This window comes from Triturus cristatus, chromosome 9, assembly GCF_964204655.1.
Source record: "Triturus cristatus chromosome 9, aTriCri1.1, whole genome shotgun sequence".
Classification (NCBI taxonomy): domain Eukaryota; kingdom Metazoa; phylum Chordata; class Amphibia; order Caudata; family Salamandridae; genus Triturus; species Triturus cristatus.
In genome coordinates this window covers 569,254,741-569,275,661 of record NC_140592.1, presented here as the reverse complement: position 1 = coordinate 569,275,661, position 20,921 = coordinate 569,254,741, and the positions used below count along the sequence as shown (strand labels likewise).

At 51.1% G+C, this 20,921-nt stretch overlaps 1 protein-coding gene across 2 annotated transcripts in view; it reads left to right on the top strand.

Annotated features, from left to right (window-relative positions):
• Positions 1-20,921, top strand: part of MARK4 (microtubule affinity regulating kinase 4) — a 672,098-nt gene that overhangs the window by 343,868 nt on the left and 307,309 nt on the right. For both annotated transcript variants that reach the window (XM_085625587.1, XM_085625588.1), the window contains exons 6-7: positions 7,059-7,129; positions 8,543-8,599. In XM_085625587.1, the coding sequence (XP_085481713.1) occupies positions 7,059-7,129; positions 8,543-8,599 (128 nt within the window). The remainder of the gene's footprint in view (positions 1-7,058; positions 7,130-8,542; positions 8,600-20,921) is intronic.

Sequence of the window (20,921 nt, the reverse complement as noted above, 5' to 3'; positions counted from 1 at the left end):
ACAACATTACAACAATATAAAAGCATTATAAAACATTATAAAACATTACACTCCTGTATAACCCCCCAACAATCTCTAAATCCAAACCTTCTGTTAACCAAAACTCCCCTGCCTGCCCCTTTTCAGCTATCGGCCCCCAAACTGTGTAACCAAACTAAATTTACCAAACTAACCTTTTCCTGTCGATAACCCCAACTCAACCCCAATCACTCCACCAACTTCCGGCAAAACTGACCAGAAATCACCATAACCCCCGCCACCCAGAAAGAGGGGGGCGGTGCAACTACCCTCCCCTCTTTCTGCCCCCCAACAAAAAAGGCTTTAAACACAACGAGCCTGATTCTGCCCCCTCAAGCACCGAGACAAGACCTCCCTGAGCTCCAACAAATAAAGATCCATGCCCAACCTCGACAAATGGACCCCATCTCCCCGAAAAAACTCTACCGCCTCAAAGCGGATATCCTTATGGGTGACTCTCCCAAAGCCCAAATCTCGGCAAAACCGGGAGATCTCCAAATTCACTTTCCTCCGAGACCTATCAACCGCCCTGGGCTTCAACGCCCCTCTCCACACCCTCCGCGGGACCAATTCTGTCCAGAGAACATGACAACCCGACCACTGCTCTTTCACCAACGCCAAGTCTCTTTTCATGGCTCGCAACAATACCACCCCTTTCACACTACAAAGATCATTCTCCCCCAAGTGAATTAAGAGAATATCCGGGCATTGACCCCTCACCATGGCTTTATTCAGACAGGGGATCAGCTCCCTCCAGAGCATCCCCCCCTTTCCCTTCCACACCAGTCGAAAAAGGCTGCCATTGAAACCCAAACTTTCCCCAAAATAACTTTTGCACGCCTGAACGTGCGCCCACTTGACGAAGGAATGCCCCACAATCCACACCGTCAACTCCCTCGCGTGTGGCCCGGCCACCGAACCTGAAATGAAAAACAAATATGAGACTCACACCAAAGCAGTAGACGCAGGCGCCGACGGAGGATCCTCCCGTACATATTTGTGAAAACAGGAAGAGGACCAACGCCCCAAGCGCATTATATCGCCCTGCGACCAACCCCGATTATGCGCCTCAGTCGCTGCCCCAATCCTGAAAGAGTGTGTCCCAAACTGCGCGCCATCCAACCCCAACCGCTGCAACCCCTTACGCAGGACCATGCGCAGCTGATAGTCAGAGACGCGCGCCCCGTCTATGTGTTGGAAAACTAACTGGCCCCCGTCCCCCCCCGAGAGCGACCTCCACTGCCTGGCCCAGCGCAACGGACATGTGCAACTAGGGGATCCCGCCTCCAACCAAACCCCTTTACCAGCCCCCTTCTGATCTGTTTTGGAACTGGCCAACCAAACATGTACGCCAGTGTCCGAAATGAAAACATCCTGCCAACAAATACCCCGCTTCAACTTGGTCCCCAGGAGCTCCGAAACCCTGAAAGCTCCGAAAAACATGAAAACCATAAGGGTAGAAAACAATGCAACTTCAAAATCGTCAGTGCAAACTGCAGGCAACACAGCCAGCAAACGAGCCAGCGTCTGCCAGGAAATCGGCAAACGGGACACCCCAGTACCGCCCCGTTCTCTGGCCCACCCTTCAAGCATCCTGCGACCTATTTCCCCAGCAGACGGGGCATAACCCCAAAAAAGCTTCCCCATGAAAGCAACCCCAGCCAACTTCCCTGCTATAGTGACCCGCGACAGACCCTTCTCAATGAGGTCAAGAATAAAATGGACCACATCCTCCGAACTGCGCCCCGGCTCTACCCTCCTACTAGCACCTGACGCCAAAAATTCCTTCCATGCCAATGTGTACGCCGTACGCGTGGAAACCGACAAAGAACCTACCACCAGTTGAAACACCCTGCGTTGCCGACCGACCAGAGGTGCTCCGGCATCGGGGTCGGTGTCCTGTCCGCCTCTGTGGCCAGCCCATGGAATCTCTCCCACTGTGAACGAGACAAAGCATCCGCGATGTCATTGTCCACGCCCGGTACGTGCAAAGCCCTGAATGAAATGTCATAGCGCAAACAGCCCAGCACAAACACCCTCAGTAATTTCAGAATCTGCTCATCCCTGGCCGATTGTCTATTGACTATTTGCACCACCGCCATGTTGTCCACACGGAAAAGCACCTTCTTGTGTTCCAGCTCTTTGCCCCAAATGGTCAAAGCCACCAAAAGTGGGAAGAGTTCCAAAAAGGCAATGCTCCGCCCACCATTCTTCCACTCCTGAGGCCACTGCTCTGCACACCAATGACCCTGCCAGTAGACGCCAAAACCTTCACTGCCCGCCGCATCTGAAAACAGCTGCACATCCCACTGGACATCCTCGTCCCTGGCCAAAGGCACCCCGTTAAATGAGTGCAGGAAAAAGGACCACATCCGCAAATCCTCCTTCACCCCAGCCGACAGGCGCACATGATGATGAGGCAAGTGCCGGCCCGCTAAGGCCCGGCCCAGGCGCCGACAGAAAGTCCGCCCCGCCCGAACCACCCTACAAGCAAAGTTCAGATGGCCTAGCAACACCTGTATTTCCCTCACCGTCACCTTCGGTCGAGCCAACATCTCGTCCAGCAAAACCAACATTTTAAATTTCTTATCCGCGGGCAGCCGAGCCTGCATGGCAACTGAGTCAAGTTCAATGCCCAGGAATGAAATGACAGTATCCGGCCCCATTGTTTTCTCCGGAGCTAAAGGCACCCCCAACTCCTCCATAAGCTCCTGAAACGACTCCAGCGCACGCCGGCACTCCGAAGAGCCCGGAGAGCCCACAAAAAAGAAATCATCCAGATAATGTGTGACCCAGCTGTGACCAGTGCGGTGCGTGAAAAACCACTGCAAAAAAGTGCTGAAGAGCTCGAAAAGAGCACATGACACCGAGCAACCCATGGGTAGCGCCTTATCCACGTACCATTCACCCTCAAATTGTATGCCCAACAAAGGCCAGTCATCCGGATGAACCGGGAGCAGCCGGAAAGCCGACTTAATATCGCATTTTGCCATCCCTGCAGCTGCGCCCGCGGCCACAACCAGTGACATAGCGACGTCAACTGATGAGTATGACACCGAAGCCGCGTCTTCGTCGATAAAATCATTGACTGACGACCCTTCAGGCCATGACAAATGCTGAATCAGCCGAAACTGCCCCTCCTCCTTCTTGGGCACCACACCAATAGGGGAAATGATCAAATTAGGAACTGGCCATTCTCCAAACGGGCCTGCCATCCTCCCCTCATGCACTTCCTTACTCAATTTTTCTCGCACCACCAGCTTGTGCTCCGCTGCGGATTTCAAATTATCCGCCCACCTTCTCTGCCGGGGCCCGTGGTACCCCAAATGAAAACCCCACCTAAAACCATCCAAAAGAGTTCGCTTTGCCACCAAATCCTCGTATCCCTCCAGGGCAGCCTGTAGCCGGGCCAATTTAATTGGTGTAGGAGCCCTTTGGCCCAGGACCTTGTGCGCCCCTACCCCCTCGCCCACCCTGTGACTGCTGCGCGCTGCCAGGCAACCCTGCACCTGCTTGCTGCCCTCCTGATGGCCTGACTCCCCAGCAGTTGACGAGGGAGTGCCGCTTGCCGCACTTAGAACACTCGTGTTTGTATTTACAATACTCACGCGTGCACAGGCCCTTGTTGAAATCCCAACAAGCCCCGACCCCAGACTGTGATGTGGCTGAGCCTCCCACCCCACCCCGGGTGGGCTTTCCCTGAAAGGGCCGGTACACTAACGGCAGACCACTAGCCGTAAAAATTGTCTTTCCCCCTGGCGCGGCCCCCATAGTATGTTGCCACAGGTCATTATCCAACTCGCCCCATTTAGCTTCATCATCCCAAGCCATACGCGCTCGAAATTCCTCATCATACTGAGCCCAAGCATAACCCGTACCAGTGAGTTGAGCCTTCCGAATAACGTCCATATACTTAAATATGGCTACGCAGCGCTCCGGAAACTTTTCGCAGTAAACACTAGCATAAATTAAGAACGCCGCTGTCCAGTTCTCGATCGTCAGCGGCACCTTAGGGCGCTTGGCCAGCTCGTACTCTTCCTCCTTAGAACCCTCCTTAGACCTCAATTCCCTGTGTAACAGTTTCAGAATCTCAACATATTCACCCTTCCAAATACGCTCTTTAGTCGCCAGCATTAAATGCGCACCCAGGGGCTTAGTCACTCCCATATAGGGGAGCTTCTTAATCTTTAGTTCCTTGCTCTGCGGCTTTTCCTTACCATCGCCTGCCTCCGCCTTAGACCCACTCTCCACCTTAGCCCCCGACAATGCTCCCTCCATCCCCGTGCCAACCCCAGTGTCCTTCACATACTTGCCTCTATATAATCTCCCCTCGGACAGACCCCCACCCCCGTCCTCTCCAGACCCCACAGACACCATAATAGGTTTGGCCTGTGTGTTTGCGCTCTCACCTGGCTCTAAGGAGGGTGTGCGGACCGACTCCGACCGCTGCACCGCCCGTGCCGAAGAATCCCTTGGAGGATGCGCCCTCGCTGACGGGCCGTGCTCTCCAGCCGATTTCACCACCACAGACTGTGCAATGGGTGCCACACCCGGAACCTGAAAAAGACTACGAGAAGCATGAGAGTGTCCCCCCACCTCATCACCCCGTATCTCCCCTTCCTCGGGGCTATCCTCATCATAGTCGAGCAGTAATGGCTCCTCCACCATCCGCTCCTCCTCGGCAAAATCCACCCTTCGGGCCTTACCGGACCCAACGTTAGCACCAGCGGCCTCCATGGCCTGATAACCACCGTGCGGGGGAGCCGACTGTACTCGCCGGTCCTCCCCTCTACCACGCTCAACACAAGCATCCATTTTATCAGAAAAGTCCATCCACCTTGAACGCCGTGACGTTGGGGCCAGCGAGGTCGCGCCTGACCTTCGTGCGCTGACCGCGACGGGATCCCCCGCCGGTACGGAATGTGCCGCGCAAGGCCTCATCCTCCCTTCTCCTCGGCGATAATGGGCCGTACCTTGCCCTACCGAGTCCGCTGCTCTGCCACTTGACCTAACCTGGAAAGAAAAAGTTTGGACTGGTGTGCCAGGAGCAACAAAACCGCTGGCAGCCCGCGATCCACTACCACTCCGCAAAAACGAACCTGCCACACCACTACCTGACGCACTCACTCGCCCCGCTCCCGCATTCAGCGGCGCCACCCTCTCCTCCTCATCCTCGCTCCATTCCAACCGAGCATGACCCAAAGCCGACGCCACCTCCTCGCCATAACCTCTCCCCCCAGACCGCGACCGGACTAACCTGGCACGGGCCCTACCGCTCGCCCCATACACTGCCCTCGTCTTGGCGCCACCTACCGCTACCTGCCCCAGGGCACCTGACCACCCTGCCGCTCCCCCCCCACCCAGGCTCCTGACACCTTCTGCCCAGGAGGGAAAAATGTCCAAACCCTCGCTCGCAACTCCCCCCCCCAATTGCCTCCCCGCCCCCGACAAACCAACCTTCCTCCCTAAACTCCCCTTCCCCAGCCCCCCCCCCAAGATCCTCATCAACGGCATGCCAGCCCACCCCTCCTGGGACCTGAAGCTGCTCTGCACTCCTCCGCTCCAAAAACCCCTGCTCCCCAAACCCCTGCTCCCCCTGCCTCCTCGATTCCTGTGCCGAACCCCACCCTTCCACCTGCGCCCATTCTCCCTCCCCCAACGAACTCGCCCCCACCGAGCCAACCGCGCCCCCTATGGATGACCCCGGCGAAAACAATAATGGGCTGACAGGCGCTGCTTCGCCCTGCCCCCCGCACCGCTCGTCCACCACACCCGCCCCAGCATACCCCCCCAAACCCCTCAACTCCGGCACTGAGCCACCTGACAGCTCCGGTCCCGTATTTAACCCCCCCGCCCTCCCCGCGACAAACAAGCAATCTCCGACGCCAAAACCGGCAGAACCGGCCGCCAGTGCCGACCCCCGCGCCCAACCAGCCCCTTGTTCTCCAACCGCCGGCCCGCCCACACTCCGCAAAACCTCCTCCTCCCGCGCGCTACCTAACAACACCTCCGGCCCTGACGACGAACGACGCTTCGTGCCGCGCCCGCCCCCGCGTTTACCCACCATCGCAGGCGATGACACGGAGCGCGCCGACAAACCCGCCCCAGGCCCCGTCGCAGACACCACACCTGCCTCCCCCGGCACCGTTACCCGACCCGACTGTCCCTGGCGAGCGGGGACCGCCCTTCTCACACGCGGGCGCCCCCTCTCACTTACCGCAACCTGCCTCGAACGCTTCGGCGAAGTACACGCCGCAACAGCAGCCGCCACTCCGGCCGAGGCCTGCCGCGGGGGCCGCGACGGCCCCGCGACGTCCCCGATCACCAAATCCATCCTGCCTGCCTCCGATAACAGCCGAAGAGCCTCCAGCACTCGGTAATCCTGAGACGACATCACGGACCGACACACAATTAATAGACTTCTGACAAAAAACACGACAATCTCCTCGCTCCCGGCCACCAGGTCACCAAACCTAAAATGGTGGCCGGGGGCGGGCTCCCAAGGTATTTATACCTGGGTAACATTTTGATACATTTGGGCTCTAATTGGGCTGGCTTTGGGCTATCTTTTCCCTACTAGCCAGCCCAAGTTCGAAAAACCGCGCGGGGCCCGCAAACCCCTCCCACCACACACCCCCTCCCAAACTGCCCGGGGGTGGGGACTCCCTGCGGTCGCCTTCCCCCCCCAAGCCCCCCTAATGAGAGCGAAAAATAATGTTAGCAGCCTTAGGTTTTTCGCTTTTGCGTGAACTCCCCGTCCGTGATTTAGAGCTTCCACTCTCCATGTTATTCAGAACAGTCGACTGTCGTAAACGCTGCATTAGATGAGCAGGCAAAAAAACATTGTGTATAAGTTAGACATCTGTTGTTCCTCTGTTTCTCTTTACTAATGTGTTTATTATAGATGATTTTCAAAACAGAGTTCCACGTTTCTTTCTGCTGCCCTCCTTCTGTCCTGTTGCTTTTCATCCGTTTTTCCCAGACCCTGTTTCCCCCCGATGCCCTTCCTGCAATCCCTAATGCTCTTGTGTTTATTGCAGGAGAGGTGTTTGACTACCTTGTGTCCCACGGACGAATGAAGGAGAAGGAGGCGCGGGCCAAATTTCGACAGGTCAGAACAATGCTATGGCGTCTCTTTCACCTCACAGTATCACTTGCATTTTCAGGTTTACTCCAGTGGTGACAGTCCGTCATTATTTGCCTCATCAACAGGGAGCGGCGCTGCAGCCCATTCAAGCCTCGTTTTACTAGACAGTGCAGAGCATTGCTTCCGATCCAGTTCATACTTTCCATTGAGAGCCAGGCACCACTTTCTGTAATGATGCTTCTTATGTTATTTGCCTTATGCCTTGTAGTGTTTCATTTATGTTAATGATTTGATGCATTGAGGTTCTACGCACTACACTTACAGCGTGGAATGCGCTGGAATAAATACGTATACCTTTGGAAGTGCTTTCTTCGTGCTCCCATTCTCCTCAAGGAAGTACGAATGCTGGTAACAGTCATTGGCACTCAGTACTCCCGTGGCATCGCTGCTTACAACAATTAAGCACGTACAAACCAACAAGGACCCTGCTCCTCTTTTCCTGCTGCCTTATCCGCACTTTACACGTTACTTTCTACGTCTTCCTCGCTAGGGAAGGCACAACATGAGCAGCAGTGGGCGCTCTAGTCTCCCTCTCTAATCGGAGACGGCGGCATCCCTTCCCGTACTGACTCAGCGTCACTTATTATTGAGGCCTGAGATCACCGAGGGCACACCCCCCTCCCACGCCACTTCCGCCTCACTAATGAGAGCACAGCACGGCTCCGCGTCACCAGTGGAGGGCTTGAGGCCCGTGGCCTGCAGAGAGTTGTAAGGGATGGGGTAGCTGTAGGATACTGGCTGTAGCGGGGTTGCAGGGGATGATGGGAATTGTATGCTGTGCTGCAACCCATTGGGCTGTGGATGAGCCGTAGCGAACGGCCGGGCGCCGGCTGCAGGTGCACAGACTGGGACAGTGTTAAGTGGCGGCTTTGCCTATGGCGTAGGGGGTGTTATGAGAGGAGGGCGGAAAGGGCAAGACACGTGCCCTGTTCTCTGTAGCCTGCTCTGTTTCTCGTGGAAGGGGACAGCTGGCCTCTGTATTCTCATCAATTGATCCGTCCTGTCCCAGCATTGATCGCTTTCCCTGCTAATTAATAAAGGATGGGTTGGGGCCACCGCTTCCATCACAGGGCCTGCCGCATGCCTCCCATCGATCAGGAAACAAGCAGAACTCCCAGTACATGAATAATTCATGTGCACTGCAGGCCTCAGCCCAGATGCATTCAAGAGAAGGTGCCACTTTCCCAGCATGTTCCTTAACACGGGTCTATGCGGGCGTTTCTGATGTCTTGCTTTAAAAACGAATGTTTCTTGTTCAGTTCGTGTCACGTTCTTCCAATTGTTGTGGGGGGAGGAGCGAGTGGGAATTAAAAGCCACACCCTGCCTTACATATCCGAGGTGCCTCTACTTCTGACATTGTATACTTCTTTCCCCAGATCGTGTCAGCTGTCCACTATTGCCATCAGAAGAACATCGTGCACAGGGACTTGAAGGTGAGTGAACTCCGGGAGTGGGAAGGGGGAGGGGGGCGGTGGGGGCTCCCTTCTAAAGCAAGCGCTGGCCCTGCATAGCAATTGTGTGTGTTTGTGTGGTGGAGTGTGGGTTCCCTTCTAATAAGTACAGTGGAAATCACAAGGTTTTACAACTCTCTATATGACTGGGGTGGACCATCCATGTAATCCAGTCTATCCTGGACTGAACTCCAGCCTCTCAATGCAGTCCTCCTATTTACTCCCGCTTTCTCATTGTGTGCAAGAAATAGAAGCATGCCTTTGAAATAGTTTGGCATGTGTACTTTCAGATGGTTCGGATATTCAGTGGTATTTTCCTGACGGTGCCCTCAGGAAAAAATCAACTTTTGCATACACTTAAATGAAGTATCAGACTGCTTGCAAATTTATTCAGTTTGTTTTGCTAAAAAGTGCTTTCTATTCGATGATCTGTACTCCGCTGAAGGTTTCTCATATTCCTGCAAATATTGGACCATACAAAGATTTTGATGATCTGGAAAACAAAAATTGATCTGGTAGACCTTTTCATTTTCCTGGATTCCTTCAAGGCAACTCCTTCTGGAGTAAAAAATCATTCCAGCTCTAACTTAAGACACGCTACTGTTGGCGAACAGGCAGAGAAGAACCAATTTGGCTGACGGTCACATCCTAGAAAGCTCTGGTTTTGCTGACTACTACTGCAGAAACTTCAGAACTATATTTACTTTCCACAGTCTGGTGTATCCTCTACTCATGACACTGAATCTACCTCCTCTGAGCAATCTGCATACTAGAAGGTGCTCTCCAACCGGGGAATGGGCAATGACCAAAGGCCCAAGTGTTAGGAATTCTGGGCCATCCTGTTTTATACCAGCTCTGCTGAAAGGATGTAGGGCATGAAATGTAACTGTCAGATCGACATAGAAATCCCATTCCTAACACCAGCTACAGGATCTTTTCCATGCAGAGCGGTACCATTTGTAGGTACTATCTACACAGGCTTGATTATGATGACTCTGTTGAGAAGTAAAAACGAAGTTTGTCTTGGGTGGCAGGATTCATGTGGAGACCCAAACAATTCCAAATGGAACCCTTGTATCATCTGTAAGACCCATGCATCGGGTTAGGCTAACAGCAAATCTTTTAGTATCCCCTTCATTAGTCCTGCCTTTGGTATTTCCCTTGAAGAACCAGCTCATTCCTCTGGCTGTCCGGAGAAAAATTCCCCTAAAATTCTGATCCTCCCAAGTATTTCTTTCCTTATAGCCTTGAACATCTAGAAAGGGGTGTTGCTGACTGAAGTGCCCGGAACATCCCCACCCATGAGTGATCCTTCCAAAAAAGCATTGATTAAAGGACACTTTCATGGATAGCTGAGCCTTATCAAAGGCTGCACAGGTGACAACAAACTTACTTTTTAAATCAAAAAGGGGGAGGGAGAAAGAAGCGATAATCAATTCAGCTTCCTTTATGAAAGGCATTGATAACTAACGACCCTGGTGGCGCTGGTACAAGTGATCCATTCTCCCCCCTTCTCGATCTTTGTACAACAAACTTACCTCACTCTTTGACAAAGGGTTCCTAAATAGGATTACCTCTGCGGTAGTGACCATCTTTGGGTGAGGTGGAGTCAACTAGCTTAGAGGCGACGAGCTTCCAAAGCATCTGTTCTGTATGTGTCCCCCCCGACAGCCCTGCAGCAACACTTCTAATAAAACTGAAGTGATCAACTTTCGTGGCTGCACTTACCTAACTGACAAGGGGGAGAGACGAGCGTCACTGTGTGCCAGAGATGCTCTGTGGACGCAGCACTGCAGATGGGCAACAGCAGCAACAAGAAAGATGCATTGCAATATTTAAAGTAGAGAACCCGGCCACAGACATAGGAAGAGCAGAGCATGATACTTGATTTGGGCTCTGAGCAGCAAGAAAAGACGATGATTTTTATTGGAAAACCATCTTATGACTATGCTTCGTCCTGATTGGCCACGGTTTAATGTCATTTTGAGGGTCTTTATTTTAAGACTCATGGGACATGTTATCCTTGTTTTGATAAATTATTGTTCGTTGCTTGACTGCTGAGCTCAGAATTAGGAAAAGCAGGTATAATCCTCACCTCCGGTCATGTCCGAGAATCCACGTTTATTTTCGCCTTCCTTGGATGCCAGGTAATTGGATTTTGGGTTCAGACACTAGAAGGAGGGACGTGATTTGATACAACAGTATATGAGCTTTAAGGATGTATCACACCTACAAGGATGAGGTTTGTGAGGTGGGAGATTATCCAAAGATGGGTCACCCTTCACAGCCTGATAAAATGATTTTCACAATCATACAAACCTACTACCACTTCTTGACTAGTATGAAAATACCTCTGCACTTCAAGCTCGTTTTATTATCCCAATCTACTGCCTCTCTCAACAGAGCGTACCACACGTCATCCAGCCCCCAGCTGCTGCTGCATAGGGAAGCAGCCTGCCCCATCCAGCCCCCGGCTGCTGCAGCATAGGGAAGCAGCCTGCCCCATCCAGCCCCCGGCTGCTGCTGCATAGGGAAGCAGCCTGCCCCATCCATCCCCCGGCTGCTGCAGCATAGGGAAGCAGCCTGCCCCATCCAGCCCCCGGCTGCTGCAGCATAGGGAAGCAGCCTGCCCCATCCAGCCCCCGGCTGCTGCTGCATAGGGAAGCAGCCTGCCCCATCCAGCCCCCAGCTGCTGCTGCATAGGGAAGCAGCCTGCCCCATCCAGCCCCCGGCTGCTGCAGCATAGGGAAGCAGCCTTCCCCATCCAGCCCCCAGCTGCTACTGCATAGGACAGCAGCCTGCCCCATCCAGCTCCGAACTGCTGCTGCATAGGGAAGCAGCCTGCCCCATCCAGCTCCAAGCTGCGGCTGCATTGGGAAGCAGCCTGCCCCATCCAGCCCCCAGCTGCTGCTGCATAGGGCAGCCGCCTGCCCCATCCAGCCCCCAGCTGCTGCTGCATAGGACAGCCGCCTGCCCCATCCAGCTCCAAGCTGCTGCTGCATAGGGAAACCGCCTGCCCCATCCAGCTCCAAGCTGCTGCTGCATAGGGAAGCAGCCTGCTCCATCCAGCCCCCAGCTGCTGCTGCATAGGGCAGCAGCCTACCCCATCCAACCCCCAGCTGCTGCTGCATAGGGAAGCAGCCTGACCCATCCATCCCCCAGCTGCTGCTGTATAGGGCAGCCGCCTGCCCCATCCAGCCCCCAGCTGCTGCTGCATAGGGCAGCAGCCTGCCCCATCCAGCCCCCAGCTGCTGCTGCATAGGACAGCAGCCTGCCCCATCCAGCCCCCAGCTGCTGCTGCACAGGGCAGCAGCCTGCCCCATCCAGCCCCCAGCTGCTGCTGCATAGGGAAGCAGCCTGACCCATCCATCCCCCAGCTGCTGCTGTATAGGGCAGCCGCCTGCCCCATCCAGCCCCCAGCTGCTGCTGCATAGGGCAGCAGCCTGCCCCATCCAGCCCCCAGCTGCTGCTGCATAGGACAGCAGCCTGCCCCATCCAGCCCCCAGCTGCTGCTGCACAGGGCAGCAGCCTGCCCCATCCAGCCCCCAGCTGCTGCTGCTGCTGCTGCATAGGGAAGCAGTCTGACCCCATCCAGCCCCCAGCTGCTGCTGCACAGGGCAGCAGCCTGCCCCACTCTCCTTGATCCAACGTTAACGAGCACTCCAAGCCCCGAGTTACCGGCACCAGCTTCCAATCCACCCGCATTGGGAAAAGTCAGTGCTGCCTCCACCTGCCCTTGATAACTTCACAGGATTCTGAGGTGGGCTGCTGGGCTGATTACAGGGCATATATTAAGACCAGGTTTACCTTCCCCTTCTACCTCCTAGTGAGAATGAACGTTTGACAATCGGGATTTACAGGTTTTCATATTGTGTGAATCTTTTGGGCCTAAGGCACTGTAGTCTGGGACCGCAGCCATCAGCTGTTGTTCTGTGAGGCTGTCGTGCTGGGAGGACGGAGCCCATACAATGAATCGTAAGAAAACATAAAACAATGCTTCATTTTGTGACCGACCCGTCTGTGTAATTAGATCTGCCTTAGCAGGATGTAGTCACATTAGATATATTTTTTTACCAATATTTTGTTTTGGGCTTCATCATTTTTTACCGTCAGAATGAGTGAAACACGAAGATAGTTGTAGTAGTGCTTTACCCTTTAGAGCGTTTTCCAAATAAATATTCGTAATTAGCTTTTGAAGATTTGGGGCCAAGCCTCCTACTTGTCACTCCCGCTGGTCGGCCGGGTGCTTGGAAAGATATTTTGTCTCATTTCCTTGGTTGCCACCTCCGTGAGTTTAATCGCCCTTTATTCAGATCTAGAAGCTATCTATGTGCATGATATACAAATCTCGACAGGGCTGGTTCACCTCGTTGTGAACCTAGAAAACCTCTTTAGCAAGCACTAAATAAAAAAAAAACGCAGTACTCTGACTAAGCCTCCCAGGACCTTCCCGCTTCGATACGCTATCTTCCCATTTTTTTGCTAATATATTTTCTGCAACACTGTTCTTGTTTATCTTCTAAGAGGATTCAAAACACAAACAGCCATAAGATTCGTAACATTTGTTTTAATCGCTAAATACGCATTATGAATTTATTGGGTTACAATTAACCCTGTAAATTCACCTCATCCTTGACTAGAGCAGCAGCGCCATCTCGCGTTAAACTGATTTACATGAAGAAGTCCACACTTAAAAGGCGGAGTCAAAATGTCAGATTCTTTTCTCTATGTGTAGCACATTTCCATCTTGAAAGGTTTTCGCGAACGACCGCAGAGAATTGCAGGAGAATCAGCTAGAGTGGCATGCAACGCAACTTTGAAGATTTAAGCTTGTAAAATGTAGTCCTGCGGATTATCCAACTGAGTAAACGTGACGCCTATGCGCCTTTGAAAGCTTAACATTTTTTGCTGATCCATCGGTAAAAAAGCTCCTCTCCTATATCCCATTAAATTTGAAAGTATTTCATACACACCTACAATATGGAACCACACTTACTGTTGTCATTAACATGAGTTTTTTTTGCAGAGTGAGAAACAACCTTTAAGGAGTATGTGAATACCCGCACACTTTGTTAGGAGACCCTTGCAGGAATGCTGTTAAACCCACCTTTAATCTTGCACTTACAAATGTGAAAATTCCACCATACTGGCTTAATTTCTGCATCCGCAGATGTCATTTGCTAGAGGAAAATGCCTCAACCCCTGATGGATTATATCATTGGAAATTAAACATTTTTGCCATCGAAGTTTTTCTTAGATGCTCAAATTCATTTCAGTATCAGGCTTTTAACAACTCAAGTAAAATCTTCAAATTCAGCTCTGAAAAGTAAATAATGTATATAGATTGGTCTTTTCCAAGGGCCCTACAGACCCTATTCTCTTTCTCCCTTGCTCTCTCACTCGCACGCACACAATTTCTCCCACACAATCAATCAAAATATAGCACAGCTCTGTCACCACTGAAGGTATCTGGGCGCTGAGGGTGCAATGTCTGTCGAAAAGCCAGATTTTGAGTTTCTTTCTGAAGTCCGCCAGGGAGGGTGGTGTTCGAGATGGAGGGGCAGGTCGTTCCAGGTCTTGATGGCGATGTAGGAGAAGGAGCGACCCCCACTGTGATGGATGTAGGGGGTCTGCTCATGGACTAATGGGGTGGTGGGCAGGTGTCAAGCGGGTCAGTGGAAATTCAGTTGGTGGTTGATGTAAGCTGATCCTTGATCGCGTAGAGCTTTGTAGGCGTGCATGAGAATCTTGAACTGGCATCTCTTCTGGATGGGGAGCTAGTGGAGGTTTCTGAGGTGAGTGGTAATGTGTGTCCATTTGGGAAGGTTCAGGATAAGTCTGGCTGCAGTATTCTGTATGGTCTGGAGTCGCCTGAGGAGCTGGTTGGAGTACCTGCATAGAGAGTGTTGCGGTAGTCGAGGCGGCTGGTGACGAGGGCCTGAGTGACGGTCTTTCTGGTGTTGACTGGTACACATTGGAAGATTCTGCAGAGTATGCGAAGGGTGTGGAAGCAGGAAGAAGTTACTACATTGACTTGTCATTTCATGGTCAGTTTGCTGTTGAGGATAATGCCTAGGTTGCATGAATGGTCTGTAAGTGTGGGTGTTGGTCCGAGTTCTGCTGGCCACCAGCTGTGGTCCCATACGGAAGTGTTCTTCCTGAAGACCAGTACTTCTGTCTTGTCAGAGTTGAGTTTAAGGCTGTTGTCTTTCATCCAGTGGGCTATGTTGGACATGGCTTTGTAGAAGTTGGTTCTGGCAGTGGAGGGTCTTCGGTGAGCGAGAGAATAAGTTGAGTGTCGTCTGCATATGAAGTTATGTTGAGGCTATGCGATCTGACGAAGTCTGCAAGTGGGGTCATGTTGGTGTTGCATAAGGTGGGGCTGAGGGATGATCCTCGGGGTGCACTGCATATGATTCCCTGGGTTCTGAGCTGAAGGGAGGAAGCCGGGTACTCTGTGTGCGTCTAGCAAGGATAGAGGCGATCCACTTGATGGTGTTTGTTTGTATGCCGATGTTGTATAGTCTGTTGATGAGGTTGTGGTGGGAAACAATGTTGAATGCTGCTGAGGGATCGAGGAGGATCAAGACCATAGTCACTCGGCGGTCGAGGAGGGTTCTGATGTCTGTGGCGGTGATGAGTACGGTCTCGATGCTGTAGTTGGCATGGAATCCTGATTGGGAGAGGTCAAGTAGGTGTTTTTGTTCCAGGTATTCAGTGAACTGTTGGTTGACTTCTCAAGTACTTTGGCTGGGTACGGTAGCAGGGAGATTGGTTGATATTTTTTGAGTTCGCTGGGGTAGGCGGAGGGTTTCTTTAGGAGGGGTCTGACCTCTGCATGTTTTCATCTGTCCAGAAAGACTGCTTTGGAGATGGAGATATTGATGATGCTAGTGACTTCCGGGCTGAATGGCTTGGTTCAGAGGTTGAAAAGGCGGTGGAGGCAGGGATTGGTGGGTACCCCGGAGTGGATGGGTGACATGATGGCTGTGGTGGTCTGAGTGGTGAGTGGAGACCAGGTGGTAATCATTTGGCTGATGTGCGCTGGTTGGATGAGGCTGTTGGGGTGATGGCCGTGGGTTGGGGGTCGAAGTTGTTGCAGATGGTGGAGATCTTGCTGTGGAAGTAATCCAAGAGGGTGTTGCAGAGTTCTTGGGAGGGGTGAATGGTGTTCTCTGTAGCTGCAGGATTGGAGAATTGCTTGACTATTTTGAAGAGTTCCTTCATGTGGTCGGCTGCTGTATCGATGCAGGCTGCTATAGCCGCTTTCTTGGCGTCCTTGATGCGCAGGTGGTAGTTGCTGAGGGCTGCTTTGTAAATGGCTCTTTCGAAGGGGTTCCTTATTGCGTGCAATAGTTGCTTGGGTTGGTAGCTGTTGCACTTGGTGGTTCTGAGCTCTCGGGTGTACCAACTGACTTGTTTTGAAGTTTTGTTGGTTTTTGCTGGTTTCGTCTGGGTGGGTCTGTTGACACATTCGGTCATCCATGCAGAGAAGTTCTGGATGGCCTGGTCAAGGTCTGCTGAAGTTTCGGGTTTGGGTCCACTGTGTACTGTATTGTGTATGTTCCGTGCTCCAGGAGCCGGGGTGCTTGGTGATGGTGTTCTGAGCCTCAGAGATGGTAAAGTCAGGGCTTGAAAAATCATAAAAAGGTTGCTACATCTGCAGATTCAATAACTTGAATACACTACTCGACCTAACTGTAATAAACTTGACCAATGAACTGGAGTCATCCCGATTGTCACACAGTTCACTTTACAAAATCCTCTAACTTCAGTAACAGAAAGAAAAGCAAATGTAGGAAAACAAACTGACTTTTGACATCTGACAAGATAACAATATTTAAAGGCATCTTTATTGCTCATTCACTTTGTGAGCAAGCAGAACACCTGTTGTCAGCTCACCAAAACGTACAGGTAGGCCTTAAAAATAGCTTGTCCTGATTAAATATAGCTTGCTATTGCAAGTGGGCAAGTGGATTTTTCGAGTTTTGGAAGTGAGCGATAGTGAGGTCGGTCCAGGTGAGTTCTGGGATATGGCTGAATTTTATTCTGTCACTGGAGGTGAAAATGGACTCAAGTGTATGTCCAGCTTTGTGCATAGGTTCAGGGACCAGTTGGATGAGGCAGACGTTGTACAGGTTCTCCAGGAGGAAGGTGGAGTTGGTGTTGTGGACGTGGAAATTGAGGTCACCGAGTAGGACGGATTGGTAGGAGTCGATGGCTAGAAGGTGATGATGTTGACAATGGCGTCGCAGAAAGCCAGTTGGGGTCTTGGGGGTCTGTAGACGAGGGTACCTCTGAGCGAGGTCTTAGCGTCGGTCTGTAGTTTGAAGTTGAGGTGTTCCATGAGTGGGATGGAGTTGGTGCTGGTGGTGCTGCATCCAATGGTTTCCTTAAAGTTGAAGGCCATGCCCCCACCGTGTTTGTTGGTGCTGTCTCAGTGAATCATCTTGTAGCCTTCGGGTGCTGCTTTGGCGATGTTGGGCTTCGTGGAGGGGCTGAGCCATGTTTCAGTGATGAAGGCAACATCTGGGGAGTGGGTGATTATAAATTGTAAATTTGTAAATTGATACTTGTATAGCGCACTACTCACCCGCAAGGGTCTCAAGGCGCTTGTACGAATACCGCTGTGGAACCCATCCTGGCTTTCTCTGAGGCGTCCACTCCTGGGCACCCCCAAGGTGGAGGCCAGGCATCCATAGCGTTGTGGGGGCCGTTGTAGAGATTAGGCAAGCTATTATGGTGATTGTGATTATGGTGTCCCAGATTTCTGTGGCATTTTTGCAAATGGATCTGGCATTTACTAGGATGCATTGGAGCGATTCCGGATTATCTGTGGTTTTCTGGGCAGTAGTAGCGTGGGCTCCAGTGCAGGAAAGCGGCTCTTTGTCACAGGAGAAGCGGTAGTGGCGACAGGTGAATGGTCCCTTGGGAAATGGCGGGGAGGCAATGCAGAAGCTGTTGTTACCGTGTCCGGGGTTCATGGCCAGGAGCCCCTCTGTGGTGTTAGGGTGGGAGGGCCATGGGTCCTGTCGTTGGGCACGGTATAGGTGCAGATGGGTTTGACTTTGGCATGCCAGCTGCACAGGCATGCTGCTGCCTCTAATAAGTAGGTCCTTGGCGGGGGGGGGGGGGGGGGGGGGGCGGGGCCCTGTTTGGTGGGAAGCAGGAGGCTGGAGCAGGACAGGGAAACGACGAGAAAAAGCAGCAGCGGAGAACAGCAGTAATGGACACACAAAACTACACAACAGCAATAATTGGCACAAGACTAAACAAAACTACACAAAACTATAGTGGGCACTATATCAGCAAACTAACTATACATAACGAAGGCTGACTAACCAGAGCTCTAGCGCTAGCAGGAACAGAGGCTTAGTGAGGGCACTGCTAGTCTGAGTGGGAACGTAGAGGGTGAGAGCCAGGAGCGCCCGTGCCGATAAGAGTGGTGGAGAGGGAATCGACAGACAACAACGAGGGAAAATCAAATTTAAAATAAAGAAATCCACTAACCTTGCACTCACCGCATCGCCCACTCTGTCTCTCTTTCAAAAAAGTGTCAGAAAATGTGGTGGTAAACATGTTGCTCAGGTGTGTGCGGTAATCGAAGGTCAGAAGTCCTTCCAAGAAAGGAAGAGACCATAAAACCTTGGCCCGCATCAGTTTACACAGAGGTCTTCAAACTGTGGGGCGCACCCCCCTGGGGGGGGCGTGGATGTGTTCCCGGGGGGGGGGGGGGGGGGGGGGGCGCAGATGCCTCTGGAAGTATATGTAAATTTAGGTGGCCTGGAAGTGCGAGCGATGTTTATTTGCTGCATTTCTAGGCTGTCTTCATTTATTCCAAGCCCTTGGAGGGAAAGTGAGAACTGTGATTTGAGTGTCGTGGGGGCAGGGGTCAGTGAGTGTGCTGGCAGGGTCAAATAGATTACTAAGAATCATTTGGAATGCAATAGGTCTTGCATTTGTGGGAATTTAAGCTACTGGCATTGTAAATGACAATGCCTTTTATTTATGTTTTAAAACCAAAAACATAAATAAAAGGCATTGTCATTTACAATGCCAATAGGTCAAACTTGCGTAAATGCGAGACCTAATGCATTGCAAATGCTCTTTCTTTCTTCTTGTTAAGATTTCATCTATTATTCACATCACTAATTTCAATTAAGGTTTACTCAAAAATGCAGTCACTTGGTTCCGGGGGCCTGTGATTTATGCTGCAAAGGAAGGTGTCGCCAGGAAACCTGGGCGTCGCAGCACTTACTGTTCACAATTAACCTTTAAAGACTTTGAAACTCCCTTGAAATAATGCATATGTTTTATTAGACAGACATAGTAGAAAGACTTTCGGGCACGCATAAAAGTCCAAAAGTGGAAGAGCTTTGAATTAAGCACAACACAAGTGAAACCTAGCAGGGGCTGGGACACGGAACATTTTCATTGGTGCAGAAGCATGTCATATCCACCATCACAATTGTTCATTCTTTCTGCTCGCCTAATGCTGCATAGATGAAGAGGCATTGATAAGTCCATGTTACATGAAGGTTTTTGCACCAGGGTGAAATGAAGAAACCGGTCTGAAACCACGAGCGTGTTTATTGCCCCCTGTACATAAGTTTAAGTGAGTTATCGACATATTATCGAAGAAACTCTGGTCAATGAACGACCCTCAACAAAAACAAAGGAACCAATTTTGCGGTGTTTGCAATTTGTGTAATTATAAATGGACAGACTTATTTTGCCTGAAACTTGTATTTTCTCTATGTTTCAATAAGTAAAGGCTGTACAATAATGTGAAATCAGTTTGTGGTTGTGTTTGTCCTGTTGAAAACTATATTTGTTTGAGAGTTTGTTTGAATGTGAGTTTTAACTGTGCAGTAATAAATGCATCTTTTGTACTTTGCTTTTTCACCTTTTTAAAAAAATGCTTTTGGTTGTGATTCACGAGGATGTGTCTTGCTGATCAGTGTCTTGGTTTTGAGTACGAGGAGGGATTGCTGCTTTTACTTCTTTCGGTTCACAGTTGTCATATTATATTATGGGATGAAGAGTTGATAATTTCTTGTTTCAAAAACTTTAACATTTAAAATGCGCACATCAAAGAGTGGGTAGTTCTAGCATTCGGTAGGCATGTCATAGGTGCCTGGGAGCTACCGGGCCTGGTTTTTGCCTTCGTGAGCACCTGTACCTCACACAGACCTAAAATGCTTAGCTTGAGGTCCAGGGTATAAGCAAGCCACTGGAATTATGCAGCAGAAGAGGGCCAAATTATGAAACAGGGTTGAGTAAATGATGGAGCAAGAATAGGCAAATTATGCGGCACGTTTTTTAATAGGATTGCTACATTATTTTTTCATTTTAAAACTTGGTAACACTGTCTGGGCATTGATTGCACTTCATTAATACCGAAATATAACTATAAGCAACAGAAAGCACACCAGGCCAGATTTGCAAAGTGCCTTCCACCGCGTGGCACCACGTGTCATTAAATTTTCACTAACTTTGGAACGGTTTGAGCTAGAACAATGTTGTTGTTATTGTTAATAACAGCAGTTCATGGATTATGTGTCAAATCTATAATTATGCCAAAATTGCAGTGGCTACACAATCACATAATTCCAGAGGCCCTGGGTATAAGAAGAATTTTGAGGAGTGCTTCTTTCTGATCTGTAGTGATGAATAGCTAATGCAGTAAGATTTTATCTAGAGGGGCTTGTAAATATGCAAAAGTTTTTTGCAGCCTTCAAGAGGAACAAAAATTAGAAATTTACTTACCTGAAAGAAACATGTAAGTTATAGATTCCTTACCTTAGAATTACCCCCAGGTGTCAGACTGGATCCAGAAAGTTTTTTCGTCAGCAGTACCTCTGCGCATCGGAAGGTGGCATCGGTCGGCTCCACGTTAGTCGTTGACATCGTGGTCGCCCGGATGATGTCGCGGCAGCTACTTATACGACACCCTCGTGTGCTGACGTCAGTTCTTTCTTTTTCCGCGCCAGCCAGCGCAGATCCGGGAAGAGTGGTGCCTAAGTCTTTTTTTGACTACCATTTTCTCGACTATTGTCGAGTTTTTGTTTCTAGTCTCCGACTCAGAAAAGGTGCCCAATGGATGCCCGGGTTCAAGGCCTGCGGTTCCTGTCACCGACTGATGTCGGATCTGCACTGCGTGTGCCTCTTTTGCTTGGAGCGTGACCACAACCCCAAGTTGTGCTCCAACTGCCGGTTGATGGCGCCGAAGGCTTTGCGGGAGTGGTCCCGAAAGCTGCTTGAACGCCGGCAGTCGGCTCCGTGCTGTTCGAGGTCCCGGTCG